The 23225-nt window shown below is 60.1% G+C and overlaps 2 protein-coding genes across 2 annotated transcripts; one reads left to right on the forward strand and one right to left on the reverse strand.

The window, feature by feature from the left end:
- Nucleotides 1-1181: 1181 nt before the first annotated feature.
- On the forward strand, nt 1182-11499 carry GAS2L2 (growth arrest specific 2 like 2). The gene is made up of 6 exons (XM_002719070.5): nt 1182-2008; nt 3192-3433; nt 5574-5681; nt 6702-6798; nt 7359-7611; nt 8544-11499. Exons 1-6 carry the CDS (start codon nt 1624-1626, stop codon nt 10072-10074), a joined length of 2616 nt encoding a protein of 871 aa, XP_002719116.3. The 5' UTR covers nt 1182-1623; the 3' UTR covers nt 10075-11499.
- RASL10B (RAS like family 10 member B) lies at nt 10905-23154 on the reverse strand. Its single transcript, XM_002719243.5, has 4 exons — nt 22919-23154; nt 19013-19379; nt 13564-13688; nt 10905-13129 (listed from the first exon to the last, which is right to left on the reverse strand). Exons 2-4 carry the CDS (start codon nt 19226-19228, stop codon nt 12859-12861), a joined length of 612 nt encoding a protein of 203 aa, XP_002719289.1. The 5' UTR covers nt 19229-19379; nt 22919-23154; the 3' UTR covers nt 10905-12858.
- Between the last annotated feature and the right edge of the window lie 71 nt (nt 23155-23225).

The following is a 23225-nucleotide window of genomic DNA, read 5'->3' on the forward strand; positions in this document are numbered from 1 at the left end:
ACCCGCTCTTTTATTTACTGTGGTATCTGCAGGCCTAAATAGTGCTTGGCAGGGCCGGCATCCCATATGGGCGCCAGTTCAAGTCCTGGCTTCTCCACTTCTGATCCCGCTCTCTGCTATGGCCTGGGAAGGCAGTGGAAGATGACCCAAGTGCTTGGGCCCCTGCACCTGGTGGGAGACCTGGAAGAAGCTCCTGGCTCCTGGCTTTGGATCAGCCCAGCTCTGGCTGTTGCGGCCATTTGGGGAGTGAACCAGTAGATGGAAGACCTCTCTCTGTGTCTGTAACTCTGCCTCTCAAATACATAAATAAATAAATCGTAAAAAAAAAAAATAGTGCCTGGGACATAGTAGGTGCCCAAGAAACCTTTGTGGTTTTTTTTTTTTGGGGTAAATAAATAAAAGTATTCATTTTATTTCAAATTCACAGTGACAGAGACAAACACACACACACATTCACACACATACACAGAGCGAGAGATCTTCCCTATGTCCATAACAGCTGGAGCTGGGCCAGACTGAAGCCAGTAGCCCAGATTCCATCTTGGTCTCCCACCTGCCTGGCAGGGACTCACGCATTGGGGCCATCCTCTGCTGCTTTTCCAGGCACATTAGCAGGGAGCTGGAGGGACGCAGGGAGCAGCCAGGACTTGAACTTGCAGGCATCCCAAGGGGCAGCTTAGCCCGCCGCACCACAACGCCTGGCCCAGCAGGATGAAGGCACTGCAGTGGCCGCTGGCAAGGTGCCACACTGCCCAGCCTGCTTCAGAAGAATCAGAGGGCAAGAGTGGGGCACGGGGCAGGTGCTCAGAGAAGCAGGGTCCTGGTGCGCAGACATGGCTGCCGAGAGAACCCTGGGGAGCCGGGACCTCCGGAGACTGGCGCCTGAGCGCCCTGACGGCCTGATGCTCTCACACACGTCATCTCTCTATTCCTCATACCACCTCAGACACTTAGGCACGATGGCTCCCATTGTACAGCTGAGAAACTGAGGCCTGTAGAGGCCGGGCAGCGCGCGATGGCCACACGGGGACTCAGGGCCACACTCCTGTCTGTGGCTCCCGTGACTGCTTCTTTCACGGCCTTCCTGCTGGGACTGAGGGACACAGGGGCCCTGGTCCTTCCCGGGGAGTCCTCGGCGCGGCAGTCCCACCCCCCCCACATGCTCCCTGGCTCTGGGCCGGCTGCTCTGCAGGGCCGTCCTCACCCGCGGGGAAGGGAGCAGTGTTTGTAGCAGCCGCCGTCTCCAAGGAGAGGAGAGGGAAGCAGACGGGAGAGGCCACAGGCGGCTGAGCTCTGACGCCAGTGGGGGGTAGCAGACAGCGCAACTGCCCTGCCCAGTCCCTGGGGGAGAGAGGAGTGTCCTCACCGCCACCCATCCCGGGGGGGATGGCGAACTCTGAGCGGACAGACGGACCTCACTGGACAGGACACCGGGGGAGTGAGGTCGCCGCAGGGCCACCAAGCAAGGAACATTCTGGCAGGGCCTGAGGAATGCAGGGGGTGGAGGCCAGGCCTGGCCCAGAGGCTGAAGCCAGCGGCCAGCAGCAGAGCCACGGGTCCCGGGCTCTCGGAGGGTAGGGGGAAGCTGGGCCAAGAGCCAGCAGGAGAGGGGGGGGTCCAGCCATGTCCCAGCCTGAGGGACACAGGAGGAGGCCGGGGTCCCTGGGGCCTCCCGTGCGCAGCATCCGCCCCTTCAAGTCCAGTGAGCAGTACCTGGAGGCCATGAAGGAAGACCTGGCCGAGTGGCTTCGGAATCTCTACGGGCTAGACATCGATGCAGCCAACTTCCTGCAGGTGCTGGAGACGGGCCTGGTGCTGTGCCGGCACGCCAATGCCATCACCGAGGCTGCACTGGCCTTCCTGGCTCAGGCCCCCGCCCTAGCCCAAAGACTTGTCGTGCCCCGGGCGGGGGTTGCCTGCAACGGGGCCGCCCAGCCGGGCACCTTCCAGGCCAGGGACAACGTCTCCAACTTCATCCAGTGGTGTCGCAAGGAGATGGGCATCCAAGGTAACTGCACTGGATCCCCATCCAAGCCTCGGGGCGGGGGGGGGGGGGTGTCGTCCTCGCTCTGAGGTCCAGGCTGCATGGTGGGGGGGTCAGGAGCCTGAGTCCTCCTGCCAGAGTTGCCCTGGGCTACTTCCTCTCGTCTCATGCCTCAGTTTCCCCAGCTCATAGAAAATTCCAGTACCTGGGCATGCTGGTGATTGATAAATGTTTGCTGATGAATCACTCAACACAGATGAACACCTCTCCTGTGTTGAGCACAGGTGAGCTGGAATGAGATGCAGTGCCCAGGGCAGCACCGCCTGGCAGGAGACAGATAAGTAGAGGCAAATCACAGCCCACAGTGATGAAGGCTCCAAGCCCAGATGTATGCGCTGGGCTGGGCAACCCCAACCCCAGGGGGTGGAAGCAGGGGCCGGGAGGAAGGACTGTGGCTGTGCCTTGCGACATCAATGGAAGTGGGGGTGGGAGGAATCCTGGGGGGTGTGGCGGAAGGGGTGAACCTCCTTAGGGAGGGCGGGGAGAAGCTACAGGTGTGGGGCACAGGGCCAGAGTGGGCAGAGACCTGGGGAGGAGGCCAGTGTGGACGCAGCCGGCCCGCCCACCCAGCGACTGCCGTGTCAGGTGCTCCATCTCACGGGCCTTGGGCCCAGGAATGGGAAGAAGGTGCAGGCTGCATCATCCTTCAGGCCAAAGCAGGTGGGAGGGAGCCAGGGGAGGGCCGGGCCGGCTCCCCGCAGGCCTGGCAGGGGAGGAGCCGCTCGGGCGGGAGGCAGCACTTCCCAGACTCTGCAGCTGCTTGGCACCCATTAGCTATCGGAGCCCGGCAATAACCCCTTTTTACAGAAGGGGACGCTGAGGCCCTGGGACTAGCCCGAGGTCACGGAGCTGGCCGCTGAGAGTAGGAAGGGCTCCTCACGCCTTGGCGGGGCTGAGTTTGCTACGCCTGGCAGGTGTCAGAGGTGCAGGGCTTGGGTGGAAGTGGAAGTAACTGCTTCAGGTTCCTGGGCCCATCCTGGCGAGCAGAGTCGGGAAGGCCCACGGCCCCAGCGTCCTCTGCGGTGCTGCCCGGGCCGCACCCAGGTTCGGGGCAGATCTGCTGAGAGCCCAGGATCCGCAGACCCCGCCCAGCTGCTGTGTCCTGCGCTCCCGACCCTGGCCTCCCCCTTCCCCCTGCCCCCTGCAGAGGTGCTGATGTTCGAGACGGAGGACCTGGTGCTGCGCAAGAACGTGAAGAGCGTGGTGCTGTGTCTGCTGGAGCTGGGCCGCCGCGCCTGGCGCTTCGGCGTGGCCGCGCCCACCCTCGTGCAGCTGGAGGAGGAGATCGACGAGGAGTTGCGGCGCGAGCTGGCGCTGCCCCCTGCCGACCCGCCGCGGCCCGCGCCTCCCGCGAGCCGGCCCTGCCACTTCCGCAACTTGGATCACGTGGTGAGGGGCTCCACCCCCCCACTCCCGCCCTAGATCCTCTGAGCCACCGTTTTCTGTAGCTCCAGTTCCTGCCCTGACACTAATCCAGGTGTGACTTCCTTCATTCGAAAGGCAGAGAGAGAGAGAGAGAGAGAGAGAGAGAGAGAGAGAGAGAAAGACAGACAGACACACGGAGATCTTCCATCAGCTGGTTATACCGAAAGGGCCAGAACAGCCAGGGCTGGGCCAGGCTGCAGCCAGGAGCCTGGAACTCAATGCAGGTCTCGCACGTGGGTGGCAAGAGCCCAAGGCCTTGAGCCATCACCTGCTGCACATTAGCAGGAAGCTGGACCCGGAAGTGGAGTCCGAACTTGAACCCAGGCGCCCTGACATAGGATGTGGGCTCCCCAAGCAGTGGCTTTGTCATGCTGCGCACTGAGTCCAGCCCTAACCACAGGTAGTACCACTCCACCACTGCCATTTATTACCTTTTAATGCCGCACAGCATCCACACCTCACTCAAGCCTGCGTGGGTTGCTTGTTGAAAGACTGTGCGTCCTCTTGGACACCTTGGTTCAAGTTTTAGTCCCACTGCTTCCTGGCTGTGTGATAGTGGGCAAATTCTGCAACCTCTCTGTGCCTGGATTCCCTTATCCAGCAGGAGATAGTAACAGCACAGCCTATCTGTGACTGCTTTTATTGTTTGAAGATTTATTTATTTGAAAGTCACAGGGGGAAGAGAGAGAGGTCTTCCATCCACTGGTTCACTCCCAAAATAGCCTCAATGGCCAGGCCAGAGCCAGGAGCCAGGAGCTTCTTCTGGGTCTCCCCCGTGGGTGCAGGGGCCCAAGGACTTGGGCCATCTTCTGTTGCTTTCCCAAGCGCATTAGCAAGGAACTGTTTCAGAAGTGGAGCAGCCAAGAAGTAAACCATATGGGATGCCGGTGTTACAGGTGGCGGCTTTACCCACTACGCCATAGTGCAGCCCTGACCACTGAGTATTAGATGCGCCGGCACCTGCAAAGGGCTTGGGATAGTGTCTGCACAGAGGATAGCTCCATGGGAGCTGGCGCTCACCATGGCTTGTAATACTTTTTATTCAAAAAGCTTAATTTTAAAAAAATCTAGCTTTCTGTGTGCCTTCCACCTTTTGCAATGATCTCCTGCCCCTTGGTTAGGAAAGCACACTTGGTCTTGTCCTGGGCACGTGTGGCCCTGAGGAGCCCCTGAGGAGCCCCCGTGGAGCCCCCGTGGACCCTGCTGCCACAGCTTTAGGCCAACTCCTGAGCATCCCGGGGCCCCCGGCGCGAGCGCTGCCCGCTCTACCTGGTGTAAAGGTGGCAGTCCTGTTACCAGGGCCTCGGCACAGCCTCCTGGTGCTGAAGGCTGCGTTGCAGGAAGGCTGTGCTGGCGTGCCCGATGCTGGGCTGGCCCTCGCCGAGGACCCCTGCTGCAGTGAACCCCACTTCTGCCACCAGGCAAGATGCACTTCCGGGAGGTCTCTAACTCAAGGCCTGCTGGGGCCGGTGCTATGGCACAGCAGGTAAAGCTGCCGCCTGCAACACACATGGGCGCTGGTTCGAATCCCAGCTGCTCTGCTGCTGATCCAGCTCCATGCGAATGCACCTAGGAAAGCAGTAGAAGAGGGCCCAACTCCTTGGGCCCTGCACCCATGTGAGAGACCTGGATGAAGCCCCTGGCTCCCGGCTTCAGACTGGCCCAGTTCTGGCTCTTGCGGCCATTTAGGGAGTGAACCTATGGATGAAGATCTCTTTGTCTCTCCATCTCTCCCTCTAACTTTGCCTTTCAAATGAACAACAAAAAAAACAAAAACAACAACAAAAAACCACCTCAAGGCCTGTGGCCCAGAACCCTGTCCCAAGCCTGTCAGGTGTCCTGGGCCACCTCCTTACCCGGCACACTGCACCGCCTTCGTCCTCTGACCCCAGGGGAGACTGCCCCAGGTCTCGTCCTCACTGGGTCATTTCCAGGCTGCTCTGCTGTCTTCTCTGACCTCCCTCTCAGTCCTCAGCCCTGACCTCAACAGAAACCCTGGTGGTGGTTGGTGCAGACGGGGCCCCCACTGAGCTTGACCCAGCGTAGCGGGAGCTTGGGTGTCTGGGCAGAGGGGAAGGTTGAGCCCAGTGCCCACTGCCCACAGGTGCAGAGCCTGGTGAGCCGCTGCACGTGCCCAGTGCAGTTCTCCATGGTCAAGGTATCTGAGGGCAGGTACCGCGTGGGGGACTCCAACACTCTCATCTTCATCCGGGTAAGTCCCGTCTTGGGGTGGAAGCCTCCCCCTACCCCCGGGTCAGCAGAAGAGGCTGTCTTCCCACGAGACCTCGCTGGGGCCTGAAGGTAGGATAGGAAGTCAGCTTTCAGTCCAAGCATCAGGCCTTGGGGCTCCCCTTCTCCCCAGAGAATTCCAGGAGACTCCTGGCAGAGTTGGCAAGCCCATCCCCCTTCTGTCACCACCGCAGCTTTTAGATGGTGGCACCAGGCAGAAGCAGGGAACCCTCACTTCCCTTCCCATCCCACCCCTCCACTGCACCCCCAGGTTTGGTCAGAGCAAGGGGCCTGAGAGCCTCAAGTCAGTATTCCGTGTGGGGACCTCATCACTCACCCCTGCTGTGCCGGGCTCAGTGCCTTCTGCAGAGAGAGCCGAGGGAGAGGTCTGAGATGGGCCTCCCACCACTCCCGCCTCCTGTCTGTGCCTGGGCAGCAATGATCTGTCCCCAGGGGCGTGGCCAGCAGCTCGGTAGGCACGGTCAAACCCTTTCCTTGGGCACAAGCCACATGGAAGCAGAGCCAGCTGCCGGAGCCCTCACGCAGCGCCTGGGGCAAAAGCCCTGAGAAGCAGGCAGCGCAGGGAACTGCAGCCCCACTTCTCAGCAGCGGAAATGAAAGCCTAGAGCAGCCTTGGGGTTCACCTCAGAGACGGCTGGGCTCTGTCGCACACACAGCAGGTGTGGTGCAAGCCCCTCTCCAGCGAAGGGAGGGCCAGGCAGGGCAGGCTGCCCGCTGCCCCGGAGATCCCTTGTCCAGTTGGGGGGCAACTCCCTGAGTGCCAGCCTGCCCCCACTCTTAGCAACAACACGTGTTACCAGCTGCTGGTCACAGGACAGACTCGAGCTGCAAATATGCAAGCTCCCAACCACACACCTGTGCGCGAGAGTGAGTGTCCGAGTGTGTGCGTGAGGATGCGATGAGCATCCCTGGATGGGCGCTGGAAGGCTGCGGGCTGGCCCGCAAACAGTGGCCGCCCTCTGTCTCACCCTTGCACCCTCAGATCCTGCGGGACCACGTGATGGTGCGTGTTGGGGGCGGCTGGGACACGCTCGGCCATTATCTGGACAAACACGACCCCTGCCGGTGCACCTCCCTCTGTGAGTCCCCTGAGTATCCTATCCCTGCGCTGCTGGTTGGAGAGACGTAGCTCTCGGCAGGGAGGCTGGAAGCAGAGGTGGGAGTAGGTCTGATCTCTGGGGATAAGAGTGTGCGCGGAAGGGTGGGGAGGATGGAGGAGAGTCAGCTCTAGCTGGGCAGTCACGGTGCAGGGTTAATGACAGCCACCAGATGGCGCGCAGCCCGCGTAGAATCAGCATTTGGTCGGGTGCATGGCGGTGCTGGGGTCCAACATGTTAGCCCAAGCCCGATCTGGAAGGTCTTTAAATCTCCACCAGCCCCTCAAGACATCCCAAAATAAGCACATAATCTAAGTGAAAGCTGTGGGCCTCAATACCATCCCAGCTGTAAGTAAGTCCCCCAGCAGGACACTCTGAGAAACATTGTATCCGGTGTCCTAGCAGGAAGCTCTGGTGCAGGGCTGTGGGACCCACTGTCTGTGAGGCGGGATGGCAGGCGTGGGACAGCTGGGGAGCAGAAATGGCCCCAGCTGCAGCGACTGAGCCCTTTCCTCCTCTCCTTTCTCTGGCTGTGTTGGTAGCCCACAAGCCAGGCAGCTTCCTGAAGCCCCCAGGCCCACCGGTGCAGCACGAAGTGAGGGTGCAGGACGGACCCTCGCAGCCCCAGCCTACGATGACCATCAGTCGCTCCCAGAGCCCGCTGCCCCCCGTGGACTGGAAGACGTACACGGCTGCAGGCCGAAAGCTGAGGCCCCCAGCCTCTTCCTCCCCCAGAGCCTGCAGTGAACAAGGAGCAGTGGCAGGGGTCCTCCGCGAGATGGCGCCATTCCTGAGGTACAGGGGAGGGACAGAGAAGGGCCTCTGTCCTCTGCAGAGAACACATTCTTAGTGGGCACCTGCCCTGAGACAAAGGAAACAGGTGTCCCTACCCCAACAACACCTCGGGAGTTCAGAACCAGAAAAGCAACCAATACCTTTGGGTCTAGTGTCTCCATCTGCCCACCCGTTTCACAGATAAGCAGCCTGAGGCCTGAAAAGGGAACAGACTTACCTAAGGTCCTTCTGCCATTCTGTGGTAGAGCTGAGGCTAAGACCTCCCCCTGAGACCGGTGAGCTCTGCTGGCCAGACCTCTGGGATCCCACTTTGAGGGGTTGGAAGTACCCTAGGCCTGGACCAGGCTCCTTCAGTCTGCTGCACAGGGAGTGAGGGAGAAGAGATTTAGACAGTGACTGCCTCCAGGGGGACTCTAGGGTGGTCACAGAGTGGTCTCTCTGTCATTCAGCAGGAGGCCCAGCCCCCTCACCACTGGTCATCCCTGCCCGGAGCCAGGGGCCTGGCCTGGATGACCCTGCCCAGTTGTATCTATTCTATCTATGTATCTATGTATCTATCTATCATCTATCTTTTCTGTCTGTCTTTAGGATTTATTTCATTTATTTGAAAGAAAGATCCAGAGAGAGAGGTCTTCCATCCACTGGTTCACTCCCCAAATGGCTGCAATGACTAGGGCTAGGCCAGACCGAAGCCAGGAGCCCAGAGCTTCTTCCAGGTCTCCCATGTGGGTGCAAGGGCCCAATCACCTGAGCCATCTTCCACCGCTTTCTTAGGTGCATTAGCAGGGGGCTGGATTGGAAGTGGAGCAGCCAGGACTTGAACTGGTGCCATATGGGATGCTGGCGTCCCAGGTGGCAGCTTTATCCACTACACCACAGTGCAGGCCTGATCTGTCTCCCTTTCCAGGCTTATGATTCTCTCTCCCTTTCAGGTCCCAGGAGAGGTCACTCACCCCGTCTCAGAGGCAGCTGCCAGCTGGGGATGGCTCACTAAGTCCCCAATCTTTGCCCACCCCTAGTGGCCAAGACCCACAGCGCACCTCATCAGGGAAGAGAGAGCACAGATGCTCCCCCTCACTCTCCAGAGGAAGGACTCCCACAGCTTGGATTCATGAGGAGACAGACGGCCGGGGAGCCCACACCAGGGCCCCCACGCCCCAGAGACTCCGAGTCCCTGAGGCCACCACCAAAGGGACATCAGCGAGAGGACCTTCTCCCCTGCCTCGTCCCTGTAGCTCAGCCCAGCCCCTGGGCCTCAGGCTGCCCCTCCAAGGAGAGGCAGAGGGTGCTTCCCTGTCCATCAGGGAGCCCGCACCCATCCACACCCCATCTCCTGTTAAAGGATTCACCAGGATCCCCATTCGGCTGCCCCTAGCCCGCCCCCCCACACCAGGTACCACAAGTGGAGGTCCCACTGCAAAGCCAGAGAAAGGCCCTTTCCTGTTAGGGGCTGTCACAGGAGACCTGGCTGGGTCCAGACATGGGGATGGCTGTGTCGCAATGAACCAGGGGGAGCAGAAGCCACACACCCGGCTCACCGCAAAGGCTGAAGAACCACGGGGACTGGGTCTTCAGGAGCAGGACGGGAGGCTCACTCCCCGGCCCCTGTGCAGCACCAAGGAGCAGCCCGTCTACCATAGCCTCGAAGAGGAGATTTTGACCAACATGAAGCTTCTAGAGGTGGGGGCTGCCCATCCTCAGGGCACAGGACCTCAGGGCATCCCTCGCAGTGGAGTCTATGTCCCCAGCCTGGGTGCGCGGTGGCCTGAGACTGCCGGCCTTTATGACAAAGTCATTCAAGAACTGGCTCAGAGCCCCCCACCTCTCCTGAAAGTAGACTTGGGAGCCTGGAAGGCAGCCCCAACTGGCTCCCCTAAGCCAGCTGCTACCACAAGCCCAGGGAGCCCCAAAGGGAAGCTGGGAGCCAGAGCAAAGCCAGGTGTCTGTGCCAAGGGTGCCAGGATGGGGAAGGGCTTGCCTCACAGAGGGCAAGGCTACTCAGGGCCTACTGTGTCTGCCAGCCCGGACCTGGCCACTGCGTCACCCGTGGACGCCAGTGCTGACAAGGCCAAGACACACCTGGGCACGAAGAAGAGCAAGAGAACACTCCGGAAGCCCCAGAGGATCCCATCCATCTACAAGCTGAAGCTGAGGCCCAGGATCCGGCCCCGGAGAGACCACAGGCCTGAAAAACGGCCATCACGAATCCCCAAGCCCCTGGCCTACCTCTGCCTGGGTCCAGCCAGGCCACCCCCCAGGGGCAGGCTGCCGAGAGCAGCACTGGGCAGCAAGGGAGGGCAGATGCCCCTGGTGGATGGGGCTTTGGCAGATGAGGAGGGGGAAGAAAATGAGAGGAGGGAGCCAGCCGCCCTAGGGAAGAGCGACCCCCAGCCTTCAGAGGGCCAGCAGCCTCCACAGCCCCCTTCGGCCCCACCCCTGCTTGAAGAGGAATCCTGGGTCTGAGCGGCCTGTGGGTTGGGAGGAAGGGAACAGCAAAGCAGCCTGTGTGTTCATGGGAGCGGCAGCTGCAGGAGCAGGAGGGAAATCTCACCTCAGTGCAGGACCTAGGCCAGGAGGGAACCAGAAGACAGACAAACACAGGCTCCCATGTGCTCAGTTAGGCTCAGGGGCCACCCGTCACTGCATCTGACTCAGGTTAGGCCAGGGACAGTGGGGCCACCCTGTATCTTACCACCCTTCCCCATGACAGCTTGCCAAACTCCTGGCCTCTGGCCATGCCCACCTGTTTGCACAGATTCTGTACCTTACATGCACACAGGCCTGTCCTGGAGCCCCTCCCTCCAGGACTGTGCTGGTGCAGGGAGGCGTGGCTTCACGTGTTCTCCCACTGGAGGGGAGGAGCCGAGGGGAGAGGAAGCCTCTCTTGAGCCACCATGCCAATCATCCTCAAATGGCAGGTGGGTCGGGGTCAGCACCATGGACAGGGCCACAGGCTGCCCAAGGACATCCCAGCTTGGTCCTGAGCTCACTCATGGCAGGGGGTGTTCCTGCCATGAGTGTTATAGCCAAAAGTTATGGCTGAAAGGCCAGGGAGGGAGAAGCAGCAGAGGACAGCCTACAACTGAGTCCTGTTATGACAGTTTCCAGAGAGTGGCAGGGGAGCGGGATGCTTCCCATCCAGATCACTGTAGCTGGGAGAACTGAGTTAGGTGGAAAGGACACAAGTGTCACTCCTTCCCCTGATCCCTCAGACCTTGGGACCCTCAACCCCCTTCCACCAAGCCCTGAAGGCCCCTCCCCTCCCACTGTGAGGAATGGAGCAGACACCTTGGTACAGAAACGAGGGAAAACACTCCCTGATTTTTAATCCGACTTCCAATAACATTTCAATGGGTGTCACACACTTCCAGACCCTGTGGGCAAGTGGAGAGGACAGAGACTCAGCATGGGGGGTGGAGGGACCTGAAATCGGACCTAGGGTGGAGAGGAGGGGCGAGGGGGGCCTCTCAGGGGAGGCTTTCCAGTGGCTCCCACAGGGGGCAGCCAGAGGCCTGGGGCCCCCACCTCTACCTCAGGTGCCTTAGAGTTGGGGGTCGTGGGGCATGTGAGATGCTGCCACCCCTCACCCCATGCCCCCTGGTGAACTGGGGGGCAGGGGTGCAGGCACAATGGGGGGCAGGCCCTCTTTCTTACCCTCCCAGCCACGCGGAAGTGTGGGGAAGGGGAGCCCTGCCTCTGCTTCAGAGGGAGGCTCGGAGAGAGCAGGCCACTGCCCAGTGTCGAACGGCACAGCAGGGACTAGAACCCAGGGGCACTGGACGGCCCACGGTCAGGGCGGTCACTGCAGGACTGTGCTACCCCCAGTGGGTGGAGGGAGTGGGGCTGGGCTGGGGAAGCAGGAACAGAGTCACAGATTCCCTCCCACCCTGGATCGCAATGACCAATTTCCACCCGTGACCCTCCCGACTCCCTGCCATCACCATCCCGGGCGACAGGATCTTGGTGGCAGTGCCCCCCCACAGCCTCAGCGAGGCTGACCACGGCTGAGCTGTCCTGTCTGCCCTGCTTCTAACAACGCCAGGCCAGGTGGCCGGGGAGGGGGCAGCGGGGACACGGAACCACTTCTCCCTCCCTCCACATCCCCCAGAATCCCTCAGGCCGTTCCTAGAATCTTCACTATTATTGTTATTTCTAAATTGGTACAAAACTGACAGTGATCAGCTCCGGTGACGAGAGGTAGAAACCCGGCCAGGCAGCCGAAGAAAATGGGGTGGAGTGTGAGTTAGGGCGTAGGGCTAACTGGTGTGGGGATGGGGTGTCAGATCCTGAGGGCCTCCACCCAAGGGTGGGGATGCAGGCTAGCTCCCCAAGCACAGGCATCCCTATGATTCTCTCCAGGGGCTGCTCCTCCTCAGATTAGCCAGGCCTGGGGCAGGGAGAGAGCGTCTTCACTAATGCAACCCAGCTCCCCCTGGGCACCACCCTCCCCACCGCCAGCCCCTAGAACTCCACCTCCCCCAGTGCAGGAGGGGGTGGGGGACTTGAACCTGACATCGCGGAAAGGGATCTGTCCTTCAGGGCATTCCCATGGCATACTCTGTCAAAGAAAATAAAAAGTCTTAACTCAGAGGGTGATCTGGCCTTGGGGTGAGGAAGAGGGGACAGGGTACCCGGCAGGGACGGACCATCGAGTTAAGGCTGGAAGGTAGGTGGTTGTGTCTCTGGGGGCTGCTGGCAGGAGAGGTCTCCCCAAAGGAGGGAGAGCTCAGCCTTCTCCCCCTATCTGATCCCGGATCTCAACTCTCCGACCCCCTGGTCGTGGTCTTGGGCCACCCGCCATCTTTCTGCCCTGTGCCGGTGCTGCTGACTTTTGGAAGGCCCGGCTGCCAGGATCTGTAACCAGGGGATGGAGGAGATGAGAGCCCTGTGAACGGAGCTGGGGGCGGCGAGGGGCACAGGAGGGCGGCTGAGACAGGGAAGAACCAACAGACGCGGGGTACTGACAGACACACTCGGGAGAAGACGGATGGGGCCCGGCCAAGGCAGCCCCTCTGCATTTCACGCACTCACCCCCAACCCCCAAGGGCTGGGGCGCCCCTTCAGGCCAGGCTGGGTACGGCGCTGACTACAGCCCAAAGGCGGCTGTCCCAGGAAGACTGGCCGGCGAGGCGGGAGGGGAGTGCGCGGTGACCGGGAGGCTCCCTCTCGCCTCGACCTGTCACTGGGAGATGCGTGGCCTGGAGCCACCCCCGCCGCCCCAGCGGCGCAGCTGCAGGGGCCGCGGCCTCACATGATGGCGCAGCGGTTGCGGCGCAGCGCGCCCTGGAAGCGCAGGGCGGCGTGCACGTGCTTGCAGCGGGCGCAGCCGACGCTCTTGAGCAGCTCGCTGAAGAGCAGCAGGATGTGCCAGTTGTACTTGGCCGAGCACTCCACGTAGCCGCACTTCCAGGTCTTGCGCACCAGGTGCGACACGTTCCAGCGCGGGATCACGCGTCCACGCTGCAGGTCCCGCTTGTTGCCCACGATGATGATGGGCGTCTCCGAGGTGCCGATCACCCTGCAGGGCGAGGCCGGAGTCTCAGAATCTCGCGAGTTCTCGCCACCACGGGGCCTTTACTACCGCCCCCTGTGTGCTGCGGGGCCCTCCGCCCTTGAGGGAAGTCTCTCAGCAGCAGAACGGATCACTATTTCTAATCCCCACTTTACCGAGGAGGCAGAGGCTTGCTAACTGGCCAACAGTCACGTGGGTGAGAGGCCCTGGAACTCTGCTGTTAACCACTCCCCTAGCCTAGCCACCTGCACACTCCGGGTCCTAAAATGAGTTAACAGAAATGGGGACAGCAGAACACAGGAGTGTGCATGCTGCAGTGGAAGTGTGGGAACCAGGGGCACACACACCCTTCACTACGTCCCCCACCCCTACTGTCCCCTTCCTTCCAGAGCTGCTGGCATGGGGCGTCCACGGGTGGCACAGGCGACCGCAGCCCTCACCTCGTCTCCAGGATCTGCTGGCGGATGGTCTTGACGTACTCAAAGCTGTCAAAGCAGCAGATGTCGTAGACCAGGATGTAGGCGTGGACGCTTCGGAGTCCCCTGCAGCAGGTGTCTGCCCACTCCTGCAACCCCCACAGCAAGTCCCAGGGTCACAGCTAGTCCCCAGCTGCCGCCCCCGGCCTGCTAAGTGCTCTCCTGCCACTGCCCCTGAAGCCTCCCCCACCCAACCACCCCCCACAGGCCAGGCCCAGCAAGAGTGGAGGAGTTCAGTGTGCAGCGTCCCCACTCCCCCAAGCCAGGACAGAGGTCACAGTGTCTGGCCTACAGAGGCACTCACTTGTGCACATCTGGAGGTTAGACTGGTCTTGTTCCATTTGGTCTCCTCACCCGTACAGCCAGCTCTTTGTTCTACATGTATTACGTGCCTGTAAGAGCCTAGCCCTGAGCCAGCTGCTGAACCTGTTGAAATCTCTATCTTCCAAGATTCTGCTCCAGTGCCTCCTCCAAGGAGTCTTCCCGATTTCCTACTCCCCCTGCAAGGAGAGGACTGCTCCCTCCATCCCCCACGTTCTAACCACCCTTCGATTGTACCTTTGTTAGAACTCCTCTGTTTCTCACATTTCTGCCGTGAGCTCCTGAAAGGGCCAGGGTCAAAGCCCTCCTCCGTTTACATGCTCCTTCCTCCCAGTCTCCCTGCCTAGCCCTGTTGGCGCTTAGCAAATGCTCCCACATACCAAGGCTCCTGAGCTCTCCATGGTCCTGAACAGCACCAATCTGGCTCTAACGCTGCCCAATGTGCTGCTTCTGCATGCTCCACGCTGCACAAAACGACTAAGACTGGATGCATGCAGGGGTGAGGGGTGGGGTGCAGATGTAAGAGCAGTTTTCCAGGCAGCTCCAGAAAGCTGGAACTTCCTGGGTGTTTGTGGCAAATTCTCAGGGAGGGGCCGGGGAATAGGCTGAGTGGGCTAAAGAGCAGCTTCCTTTGGAGATTAATTAGCTAATTAACCTGCCAACAGATGCAAGTAGCAAGAGCACTTTCAGGCAGCCAGCATATGGAAAGAAGGGGGTTCCTGAAGCTGGAAAAACAGAGCGAGCCAGGGCTTTCTCCCTGGAGGACCCAGACGGAAGATCAGGATGCCTCACGCCCCCGCTGCTGCGCTGAGCTGGGGCAAGGACCAGGCATGGGGGACTACAGCCGGTTCCCCACCTCCCGGAAGGAACTCGGGGGACAAGACTCTGGTGGTGATAGTGCTGGGGGAAGTCTGACTTCAGAACAGCCCTGCCCAACTCCAAGGCTCGCAAGTGCTGCAGTGGGTTTCCCCGGGGAGATGATGTGGCATCTTTTCTTTGTGCTGAGGTTTTAAGTTTTGGTGCAGGAGAGGATGCTGAGGACAAACCTGAGACCATCCGAAAGCACGAAGTGGCTTCCTCTCAGGCCGGGCAAGACTGCACTCCGGGGGCCACGGTGACCTCTGGGAGGCGGCACCCTTGCACACACATGCAGCCTGCCCTTCCCCCCAAGGAGCGGAGGTCGGTGGGGAGTCCCAGGGTGGGAGAGGCTCCTGTCCTCGCAGACTCCCTGCTGGGGAAGCGCCCACAACATGCTGCCTCTTCAAAGAGACCCTCAGGCTGCCCCCCTCCTCTCTGGGGGCTCCCCAAATGGAGAGGCTGGGTTGTCCCCCCTTCACCTCTCGACTGAAGGGAGGAAGCGAGGAAGCTCAGCTTGCCTTCCAGCTTGCTCTTTGCGCGGTTTCGATAGATTCCAAAAAAGATCATCGTGGAACCGTGTCAAGTCAGAGCAGTAGTGGAAACCGAGTTTAGTTCCAGAGACACAGGGGCTGAGGGAGGCTCGGCCGCCGGGTGGGGGGTCTCCACAGGGGTTGGCTGGCCACTTCTTTGGTGGGTTACCTCCTCCAACCTCCACTCGCTCCTCTGACAGCAGAGGGGCCGTGGAAGGGACACCTGAGGCTCAGCCCCAGGGAGCCCTGCTCTCCCGGGCTGGATCTCGCCTGCATCTGGGCAGAATGTACTGTTTCATTTTCAGAAAGTGGCGTCAGGGTGCTCGGGCTTTGGGGACTCCGGGGCCTCTTCTCAGTATCTCTCTACTCCAAGTCCCTTGCCTGTGCTCCAGGGCTGGCATCTTGGACACCCTGAAGTTCCCAGTCAAGGTTGATCAAGAAGAAGAGGGCCAAGAATCTCACGGAAACGCGGGCAGAGAATAGTAACAGTTTCCACAAGAAACGTAAAGGCTCTTAAACACATAAAAAGGTGCTCATCCACACTCTTCATCAGAGATTCAAATAAATTCCACATGAAATACTGAAGACGTCACACCACCTTTAGCAGATTGTGCAAAATTTGACTGATCATCTGACAACACCCTGATGGCCAGGCTTTAGGGAAACCGGCTCTCCCGGCTGCCCAGGGAGCACAGAGGGGACTCTGGCGACGCCTTCCAGATTCAGGCTGCTTCCGCCCCTTGCTCAGGAAACGCCGTTTCTGGGAAGCATCCACGGATATACGGACCAACGTGCAAAGTGACTCATGGACAACCTGTTCGCTGCGGCAGTGACTGAAATAGCACGAGACTGGAAACCAGCCTCTGTCTGTCCACATGGGACACCAGGGACGGCTCCTCAGTGGAGCATGGTGCAGCTGTGAGAAGCAGTGAGGGAGTCCTGCACACACTGACAGGCGACCTCCCAGTCTCAACCAACACAAAACGAGGACAGACAGTACGGAGTTGACTGTTTGTTTTTATGTAAGGGCGGGTGAAATAAGAACACATGTTCTTACTTGAGTAAAGAAATCCTGGAAATATGAATAAAAAGCCAGTGATTATGGTTACAGAGAGTGAGGGTAGTGGGTGGGCTGAGATTTCTCTAGGCCAAAATCTGAGCTTCTAAATTCTATCTTTCAGGGCTGGCGTTGTGGCATAATGGGTTAAGCCGCCACCTGCAAGCCGGCATCCCATATGGTTGCTGGTGCAAGTCCCAGCTGCTCCACTTCTGATCCACTTCCCTGCTAATATGTCTCAGAAAGCAGCAGGAGATGGCCCAAGTGCTTAGGCCCCTGCACCCATGTTGGGAGACCCAGTCAAAGCTCCTGGCTTCAGCCTGGCCCAGCCCTGACCATTGTGGCCATTTGGGGAGTGAATCAGTGTATGGAAGATCTCTCTCTTTCCCTGTCTGTAACTCTTTCAAATAATTAAATATTTTTTTAAAGATTTATTTATTTATTTGAAAGTCAGAGTTATGCAGAGAAAGAAGATGCAGAGAGAGAGAGAGAGAGAGAGAGAGAGAGAGAGGAGGGAGGTCTTCTATCCAATGGTTCACTCCCCAATTGGCTGCAACAGCCGGAGCTGCACCTATCCAAAGCCAGGAGCCAGGAGCTTCTTCCAGGTCTTCCCACACGGGTGCAGGGGCCCAAGGGCTTGGGCCATCCTCTACTGCTTTCCCAGGCCATAGCAGAGAGCTAGATCAGAAGTGGAGCAGCCAAGACTCAAACCAGCGCCCATATGGGATGCCAGCACTGCAGGCAGTGGCTTTACTTGCTACACCACAGCGCTGGCCCTTAAAATAAATCTTTTTAAAAAATTTTATCTTGATGCCAGTACTTTGGCTCAGCAGGTTAATCCTTGCCCTGCAGCACCAACATCCCCTCTGGGCACCAGTTCTAGTCCCGGCTGCTCCTCTTCCAATCCAGCTCTCTGCTATGGCCTGGGAAAGCAGTAGAAGATGGCTCAAGTGCTTGGGCCCCCGCATTTGTGTTGGAGACCCAGAGGAAACTCCTAGCTCCTGGCTTCGGATCGGCTCAGCTCCAGTTGTTGCGGCAACCTGGGGAGTGAACCAGCAGATGGAAGACCTTTCTATCTCCCCTCTCACTGTCTGTAACTCTACCTCTCAAATACATTTTAATAAATCTTTAAAAAATTGTATCTTTCCTATTCAAAAATTAAAATTACATTAAAAAATCAGGGCTGCCATTATGGTGCAGTGAGTTAAGCCTCCACCTGCAGGGCCGGCATTCCATAAGGGCACTGGTTCGAGTCCCAGCTGCTCCACTTCCGATCCAGCTCCCTGCTAATGCACCTGGGAAAGCAGTGGAAGATGGCCTAAGTCCTTGGGTCCCTGCACCCATGTGGGAGACCCAGAAGAAGCTCCTGACTCCTGGCTTAGGCCTGGCCCAACCCCAGCCGTTGTGGCCATTTGGGGAGTGAATCAGCAGATGGAAGCTCTCTCTCTCTGTAACTCTGCCTTTAAAAGACATAGAGGAAGCTTTAAAAATAAATAAATACACAAAGTGCAGAAAAATAAAGCTCAGTGTACAGGCTCGGGGCCAGACTTGTGCATCACTCAGGGTGCCATTTGTCTCCTGCAGAGGGAACCTTCAGGCCCTGTCCCTGGACCCATGGCTCAGCCAGCTCAGCCTCACTGCTTCTGGGACAGAAGCTGGTGTCTTTGGTGCAGACCCCATGTGCCGGGATGGGAGAGACAGGTGTTTGTGGCTGGGTCCAGAACTTCCTGCGTGGTGCTGCCAAGACAGCGGTGAGCACTGAGCTCCCGGCCAGTCCCCGCTGCCACATGGAGAGACCGCTGCATGTGCTCAGTGACAACCTGTCCCCGGCCTCTTGTGCTTGACCTGCTTGCAAACCTGCACACACTCAGGCCAGAAGCTGCCTTCTGCGAGCAGACACCCTGCACTCCGATCCCTCTCGGTGGAGGCAGAGAGAGGGAAAGATGGCTTGGGCCCAGCAGGCCAGGGCAGGGAGCGACATAGGCGAGGGTGCTGGGGGCCTTTAAATCCAAACCCCGCAGGAAGGGTGCCCAGCAGGCAGGTTGTGAGGACAGCAGGCAGCGCTTCACCTAAGAGAAGGGGCCCACGGGCTAGAGACCTGGCCCGAGGGTGCTGCATTTCTGAGACCACACCTAGCCCAGTGCCTGGCCAGTTCTTCTGTGGTCCCTTCCACAGCCAACGTGGAGGGAGGCTCTGAGGTCGCGGGGGCAAGCCTGGAGCACTGAGAGGCAGCTAGTGTCCCCTGCACTTCTCTCCACTGCCCCTGCCTGCCTAAAGCTGCCTCGGCTGAGCCACGGCCTCTTGCAACGCCAGCCAGCCCAGCACGTGCGGGTGGGGTGGATGGCCTGTGCCTGCAGTGGCAGCACTGACCCACGGTAGCACCGTCTCTCCAGACTGCGAGTGCCTGCAGACGAAAGTCCCCGTCCATTTTGCTTGCTCTTCTGCCCTGGTGCCCAGTGCAAGGCCTGGCCCACATTAAACAGTCAGCAAATATTTGGTGACTAAACTAGCACACAAATGAAAAGACTCCTGCTGGACCAGCGTTAGGCAGGGCGGCCCAAGACGCAGGGCAGAGCTCTGAAGCCTGGCACTGGGGCTGGAGTCCAGCCTGCCCCCGCCCCCCGCCCCCCGCCGAGGGCCCCTCTACCTGCAGCGTGTTGACAGGGAAGGCGCTGATGGGCGGGAAGTCGAGGATCTGGAGGTCGTGCACGTGGCCGTTCATGACGACAGCAGGCAGGTAGAGGCGGCGGGCGGTGGTGGGCACGCAGACCTCGCTGAACTCGTTGTACAGGAACTGGCGCACGATGGCACTCTTGCCCACGCCTCGCGCCCCCAGCACGGCCACCCGGTAGGTGGAGACCATGCCTCCCGCCCCACTCCGCCACCGCGTCCTTGCCACTGCCTGGGGCTCCCCAGGGCTGCATATTCCAGGGGCGGGGGGCTCAGCCACCGTCAGGACCAACCATCGCTGCCTCTGCCGGCCCCGGGCCCTCTGCGGCCTCCGCCTGGATGGACTGTGGGGAGGAGAGGAGGGCTTAGTGCACGTCCCTGCTCCGGGACCTGGCTGGGGCTGCTCCTGCCCGGTGCCATAGCAAGGGGTGCTGCCAAGGCAGTGGTGAGCACTGAGCTCCCGGCCAGTCCCCACTGCCACATGGAGAGACCGCTGCACATGCTCAGTGACAACCAGCCCCGCCCTGCCTTTCTTTTCCCACCTATGCAAAGCCCTGGCATCCTCCTCCTCCTCCTCCACTTCTCCCTGTAGATCCGCAGGTGCCTTCAACCATCTGGACTCGCACCATGACCTGACTTTTCACAAGGTCCCACTCCCCAACCAAGGCTACGAGAACCGAGTGAAAGCACTGAACTGCGGTGGGTTCAGACCTCAGCTTTTCCTGTATCCGTCTCATCCTGGAGCAGGGCCTCTCTCTAGGCTAGGCTGTCTCAGTGGAGGGAACCCCTTGCTGTGCGGGACTGCCCACACACAGCAGGGCACCTGCGAGGTGCCATCCTATGGCCAAAGAGGCCGCGGCACATTTCCAAAGGCTCTCGACCGAGAAGCACTGCGCTGGACGAGGTCTTTGGCTCTACACAGGACGCCAGGCAGGCCCGCAGGATTACCCTAGGTCAACACAAGCATTGGCTTTCCCACCCGAGACAGGAGAGGAGGCAAAGGGTGCCCAGAGCCACCCGCCTAGGAACGGCAGTTCCGTTTTCCGACTGTTGCGGCAATTCCAACTTTCAAGTTCAGTGATTCTAACTGGTGAGTGCCTCTGGGCCAAGGGCTGGGTCTGATTCTCTGGCACCTCCAGGGCCTCAGAGGCAGCGGCGCACAGCAGGGGCCCAGGAAGAGAGCAGCAGGGGCCCAGGAGGAGGTAGAACCCTGACATGGACTCATTAGCTCCTCACTTGCTCAGCTTGTGACTTTAGAGTGAGGGTAGAAACCCCAGCATTTTCTAGCTGTGGGGCTGTGGGCAAAGGACCTGCTCCATCTGAGCCCTGCTCTGCATTTATGTAAAAAGGGTTGGTCACCCCTATTTTTGAAATAATCCAAGCTAATCTCTCAGCCAGGAGGAGAGACCTTTTCTCTTTCTGCTGGTGACGGTGACCAGGGAGGCTGGTTATGTACCAGAGACCTCCCATCTGGGGACCGAACCCAGGAGGGTGACCCAGTGTCTGCCAAATGGGTCTGGGGTCTGCTGGACCGGGCAGGGCCATGATTTTTAGCACGCATGTGCACTCATGTAGATGCAGGCTCCTCCCACATACACATGACTCACAGGTGTGTCCCCCAGGCTGTCCCAGTTCACAGGACACAGTTCATGGGCTATGTGTACACACAGCAAAGGAAACAAAAGGCAGGATTTGGAGTAAGACCCAGTAGGGGGGCTGGGGCTGTGGTGTAGCGGGTAAAGCCACTGCCTGCAGTGTCGGCATCCCATGTGGGCGCCGGTTTGAGTCCCAGCTGCTTCACTTCTGAACCAGCTCACTGCTATGGCCTGAGAAAGCAGTAGAAGATGGCCCAACTGCTTGGGCCCTGTACCCACGTGGGAAACCCAGAAGAAGCTCCTGGCTCCTGGCTTTGGATCAGCACAGCTCCGGCCCTCGTGGCTAACTGGAGAGTGAACCAGCAGATGCAAGACCTCTCTCTCTGTCTCTCTGCCTCTCCTCTCTCTGTGTAACTCTGACTTTCAAATAAATAAATAAATCTTAAAAAAAAAAAAAAAAAAAAAAAAACCAGTAGGGTTTGATTCCCAGCTCTGCCATTTACCTACAGTGTGACCTTGGGCAAGAAACTTCACAGAGGGTTACAAGGTAGTACATGAAAAGCCAAGTGCACGGCACACAGCAGGTGCCCCGTAAGTGGTGGCTAGGGGCCCTTGACTCACCTAAGGTTTCCCACAATTTAAGTGGGACCACCTAGCAATCCTGGGAGGGAACATAATCCACTGTTGCATGGGCTCACATACATGGTGTGAGTGTGTGTGTGTGTGTGTGTGTGTGGAAAGAGAGAGAAAGAGAGAGAGAGAGATTCTTGCCTGTATTTTATTGAAGGTAAAAGCAAAGCAGGCCAGCGCCGCGGCTCAAAAGGCTAATCCTCCACCTTGCGGCACCGGCACACCAGGTTCTAGTCCCGGTTGGGGCGCCGGATTCTGTCCCGGTTGCCCCTCTTCCAGGCCAGCTCTCTGCTGTGGCCAGGGAGTGCAGTGGAGGATGGCCCAGGTGCTTGGGCCCTGCACCCCATGGGAGACCAGGAGAAGCACCTGGCTCCTGGCTTCGGATCAGCGTGCTGCGCCGGCCGCAGAGCGCCGGCTGCAGCGGCCATTGGAGGGTGAACCAACGGCAAAAAGGAAGACCTTTCTCTCTGTCTCTGTCTCTCACTGTCCATTCTGCCTGTCAAAAAGAAAAAGAAAAAAAAAAAAGCAAAGCAAACCTAGAGCTTTAGGTAAGTGAAGACCTCCGAGACCGCTGAACCAGCTAAGACTAGGTAGGTGCCTGATCCTCCCGGCCCGCGCCCGGTCCTTTCCCCAACAGGTGCTTCTGCACTTACACAGGCTGCTTCCTTCCAACTCCTGGATCCTCCTCCCAGGATGCCCCTCCAGGCCCCTAGGTCCTCAGCATCCCGGGACTGCCAGCTGGGCAGACACTCAGCTGGGCTAATTACATAAGCAGGCCCACAGGTGGGGCGGGAGAGAGGGCAAGGATCACAGGAGAGCCCTGGCCTTCCTCTGGGTGTGGCCCCTCAGGTTCCTGGGAGGCTCCCAAGCTGCAGACTCCCCTGGACACCACACTGGGCTGCCAGGAGCCAGCCTTTTCTGGGGCGGGGGTGAAAAGCAGGGCTCAGCTTCAGGAAGGGGGTGCGAGAGGCCCCGGGGGCTGGGACCACCTTCCTGGAACTCACCAGGCCCAAGTGTGGCCCTGCTTTCAACTCAGAGGCCATCAGTGGGTGCCCCTTCCTTCTTCCCGGTGGGAGGTACTAGGTGTGAGCTTTAATCACCCAGGACCCCCAGCGGGCCGGGAGTGAAGGGGTCTGTCCCTAGCTGCGGGGCCCAGGCCCCCCAGCGCTCCCTCCCCAAGGCCTGCGCTCTGCAGTGAGTCTGCAGACAGCACCCGCCCAGAGACCGGGGACTTGCACAGGGGCCAAAGCATGGCTCCTGTGGCCTCCCTTCCTCCCGGACGCCTGGGTCCCTGCCCCACGCCGAGAGCCGGCGCTTTGCGCATCCCGGGGACCGGGTCACACATCTGCCCGCTGTTCCCACCACGTTCGCGTCGGGGGCGACGGCAGATGCCGGGCTCCCCAGGACCCGCTTGGCAGGAGTTTGGGGGTGGGGGGTGCAGGAGCCCGGCTCGCTCTCCGCCTCCAGCACCGCGCAGGCACCCCCGCCCCCAGCGCCAGCTCTCACGTGGCCGCCCCGCGCCGCTTCCCCGCCAGCCCCCTCCTCCCCGCTCGCCCCGACGCCCCTCGGCCCGGCCGTCCCCTCCACCCCGCCCCGCCCCACCCGTGACCTCCCCGTCGCCCGGCCCCTGCCCCGGCCCGCCCGCTCCCGCCGCTTACCCGGGGCCGTCCTAGCTGCCCCTGCCCTGGCCGGCCGGCCGCGCTCCCCCCGGGCTCCGGCGCTGCCCCCGGCTCCCCGCCCGGGGGGAGAGAAGGGGCGGCCCCGCCGTGCAGTCGGGGCGGGCTGGGGCGGCGCGGGGGCAGTGCGGTCCGCCGAGGGGTCGGGAGCGCCAGCCCCTGCTCGCCCTGCGGAGCGCGCCGCCCGCTCCCGCCGGCAGCGGCGGCGGAGGAGGGCGGGCGGCGGGCGCGCGTTCCGCTGGGTCCCTGAGCCCGACGTGTTCGCTGGGCAGCCTGGACTGCGTCCTCC

Source organism: Oryctolagus cuniculus, chromosome 17 (genome assembly GCF_964237555.1).
Source record: "Oryctolagus cuniculus chromosome 17, mOryCun1.1, whole genome shotgun sequence".
Lineage (NCBI taxonomy): Eukaryota > Metazoa > Chordata > Mammalia > Lagomorpha > Leporidae > Oryctolagus > Oryctolagus cuniculus.

Excerpts from the sequence above, each read along its gene's own strand:
- GAS2L2 (XM_002719070.5), top strand. The coding sequence starts at position 1,624 with ATGTCCCAGCCTGAGGGACACAGGAGGAGGCCGGGGTCCCTGGGGCCT. Across the intron at positions 3,434-5,573 it reads TCCGCAACTTGGATCACGTG|GTGCAGAGCCTGGTGAGCCG; the intron begins GTGAGGGGCTCC and ends CACTGCCCACAG. Across the intron at positions 6,799-7,358 it reads CTGCCGGTGCACCTCCCTCT|CCCACAAGCCAGGCAGCTTC; the intron begins GTGAGTCCCCTG and ends CTGTGTTGGTAG.
- RASL10B (XM_002719243.5), bottom strand. The coding sequence starts at position 19,228 with ATGGTCTCCACCTACCGGGTGGCCGTGCTGGGGGCGCGAGGCGTGGGC. Across the intron at positions 13,689-19,012 it reads TCCCTGTCAACACGCTGCAG|GAGTGGGCAGACACCTGCTG; the intron begins GTAGAGGGGCCC and ends TGGGGGTTGCAG. Across the intron at positions 13,130-13,563 it reads CAGCAGATCCTGGAGACGAG|GGTGATCGGCACCTCGGAGA; the intron begins GTGAGGGCTGCG and ends CTCGCCCTGCAG.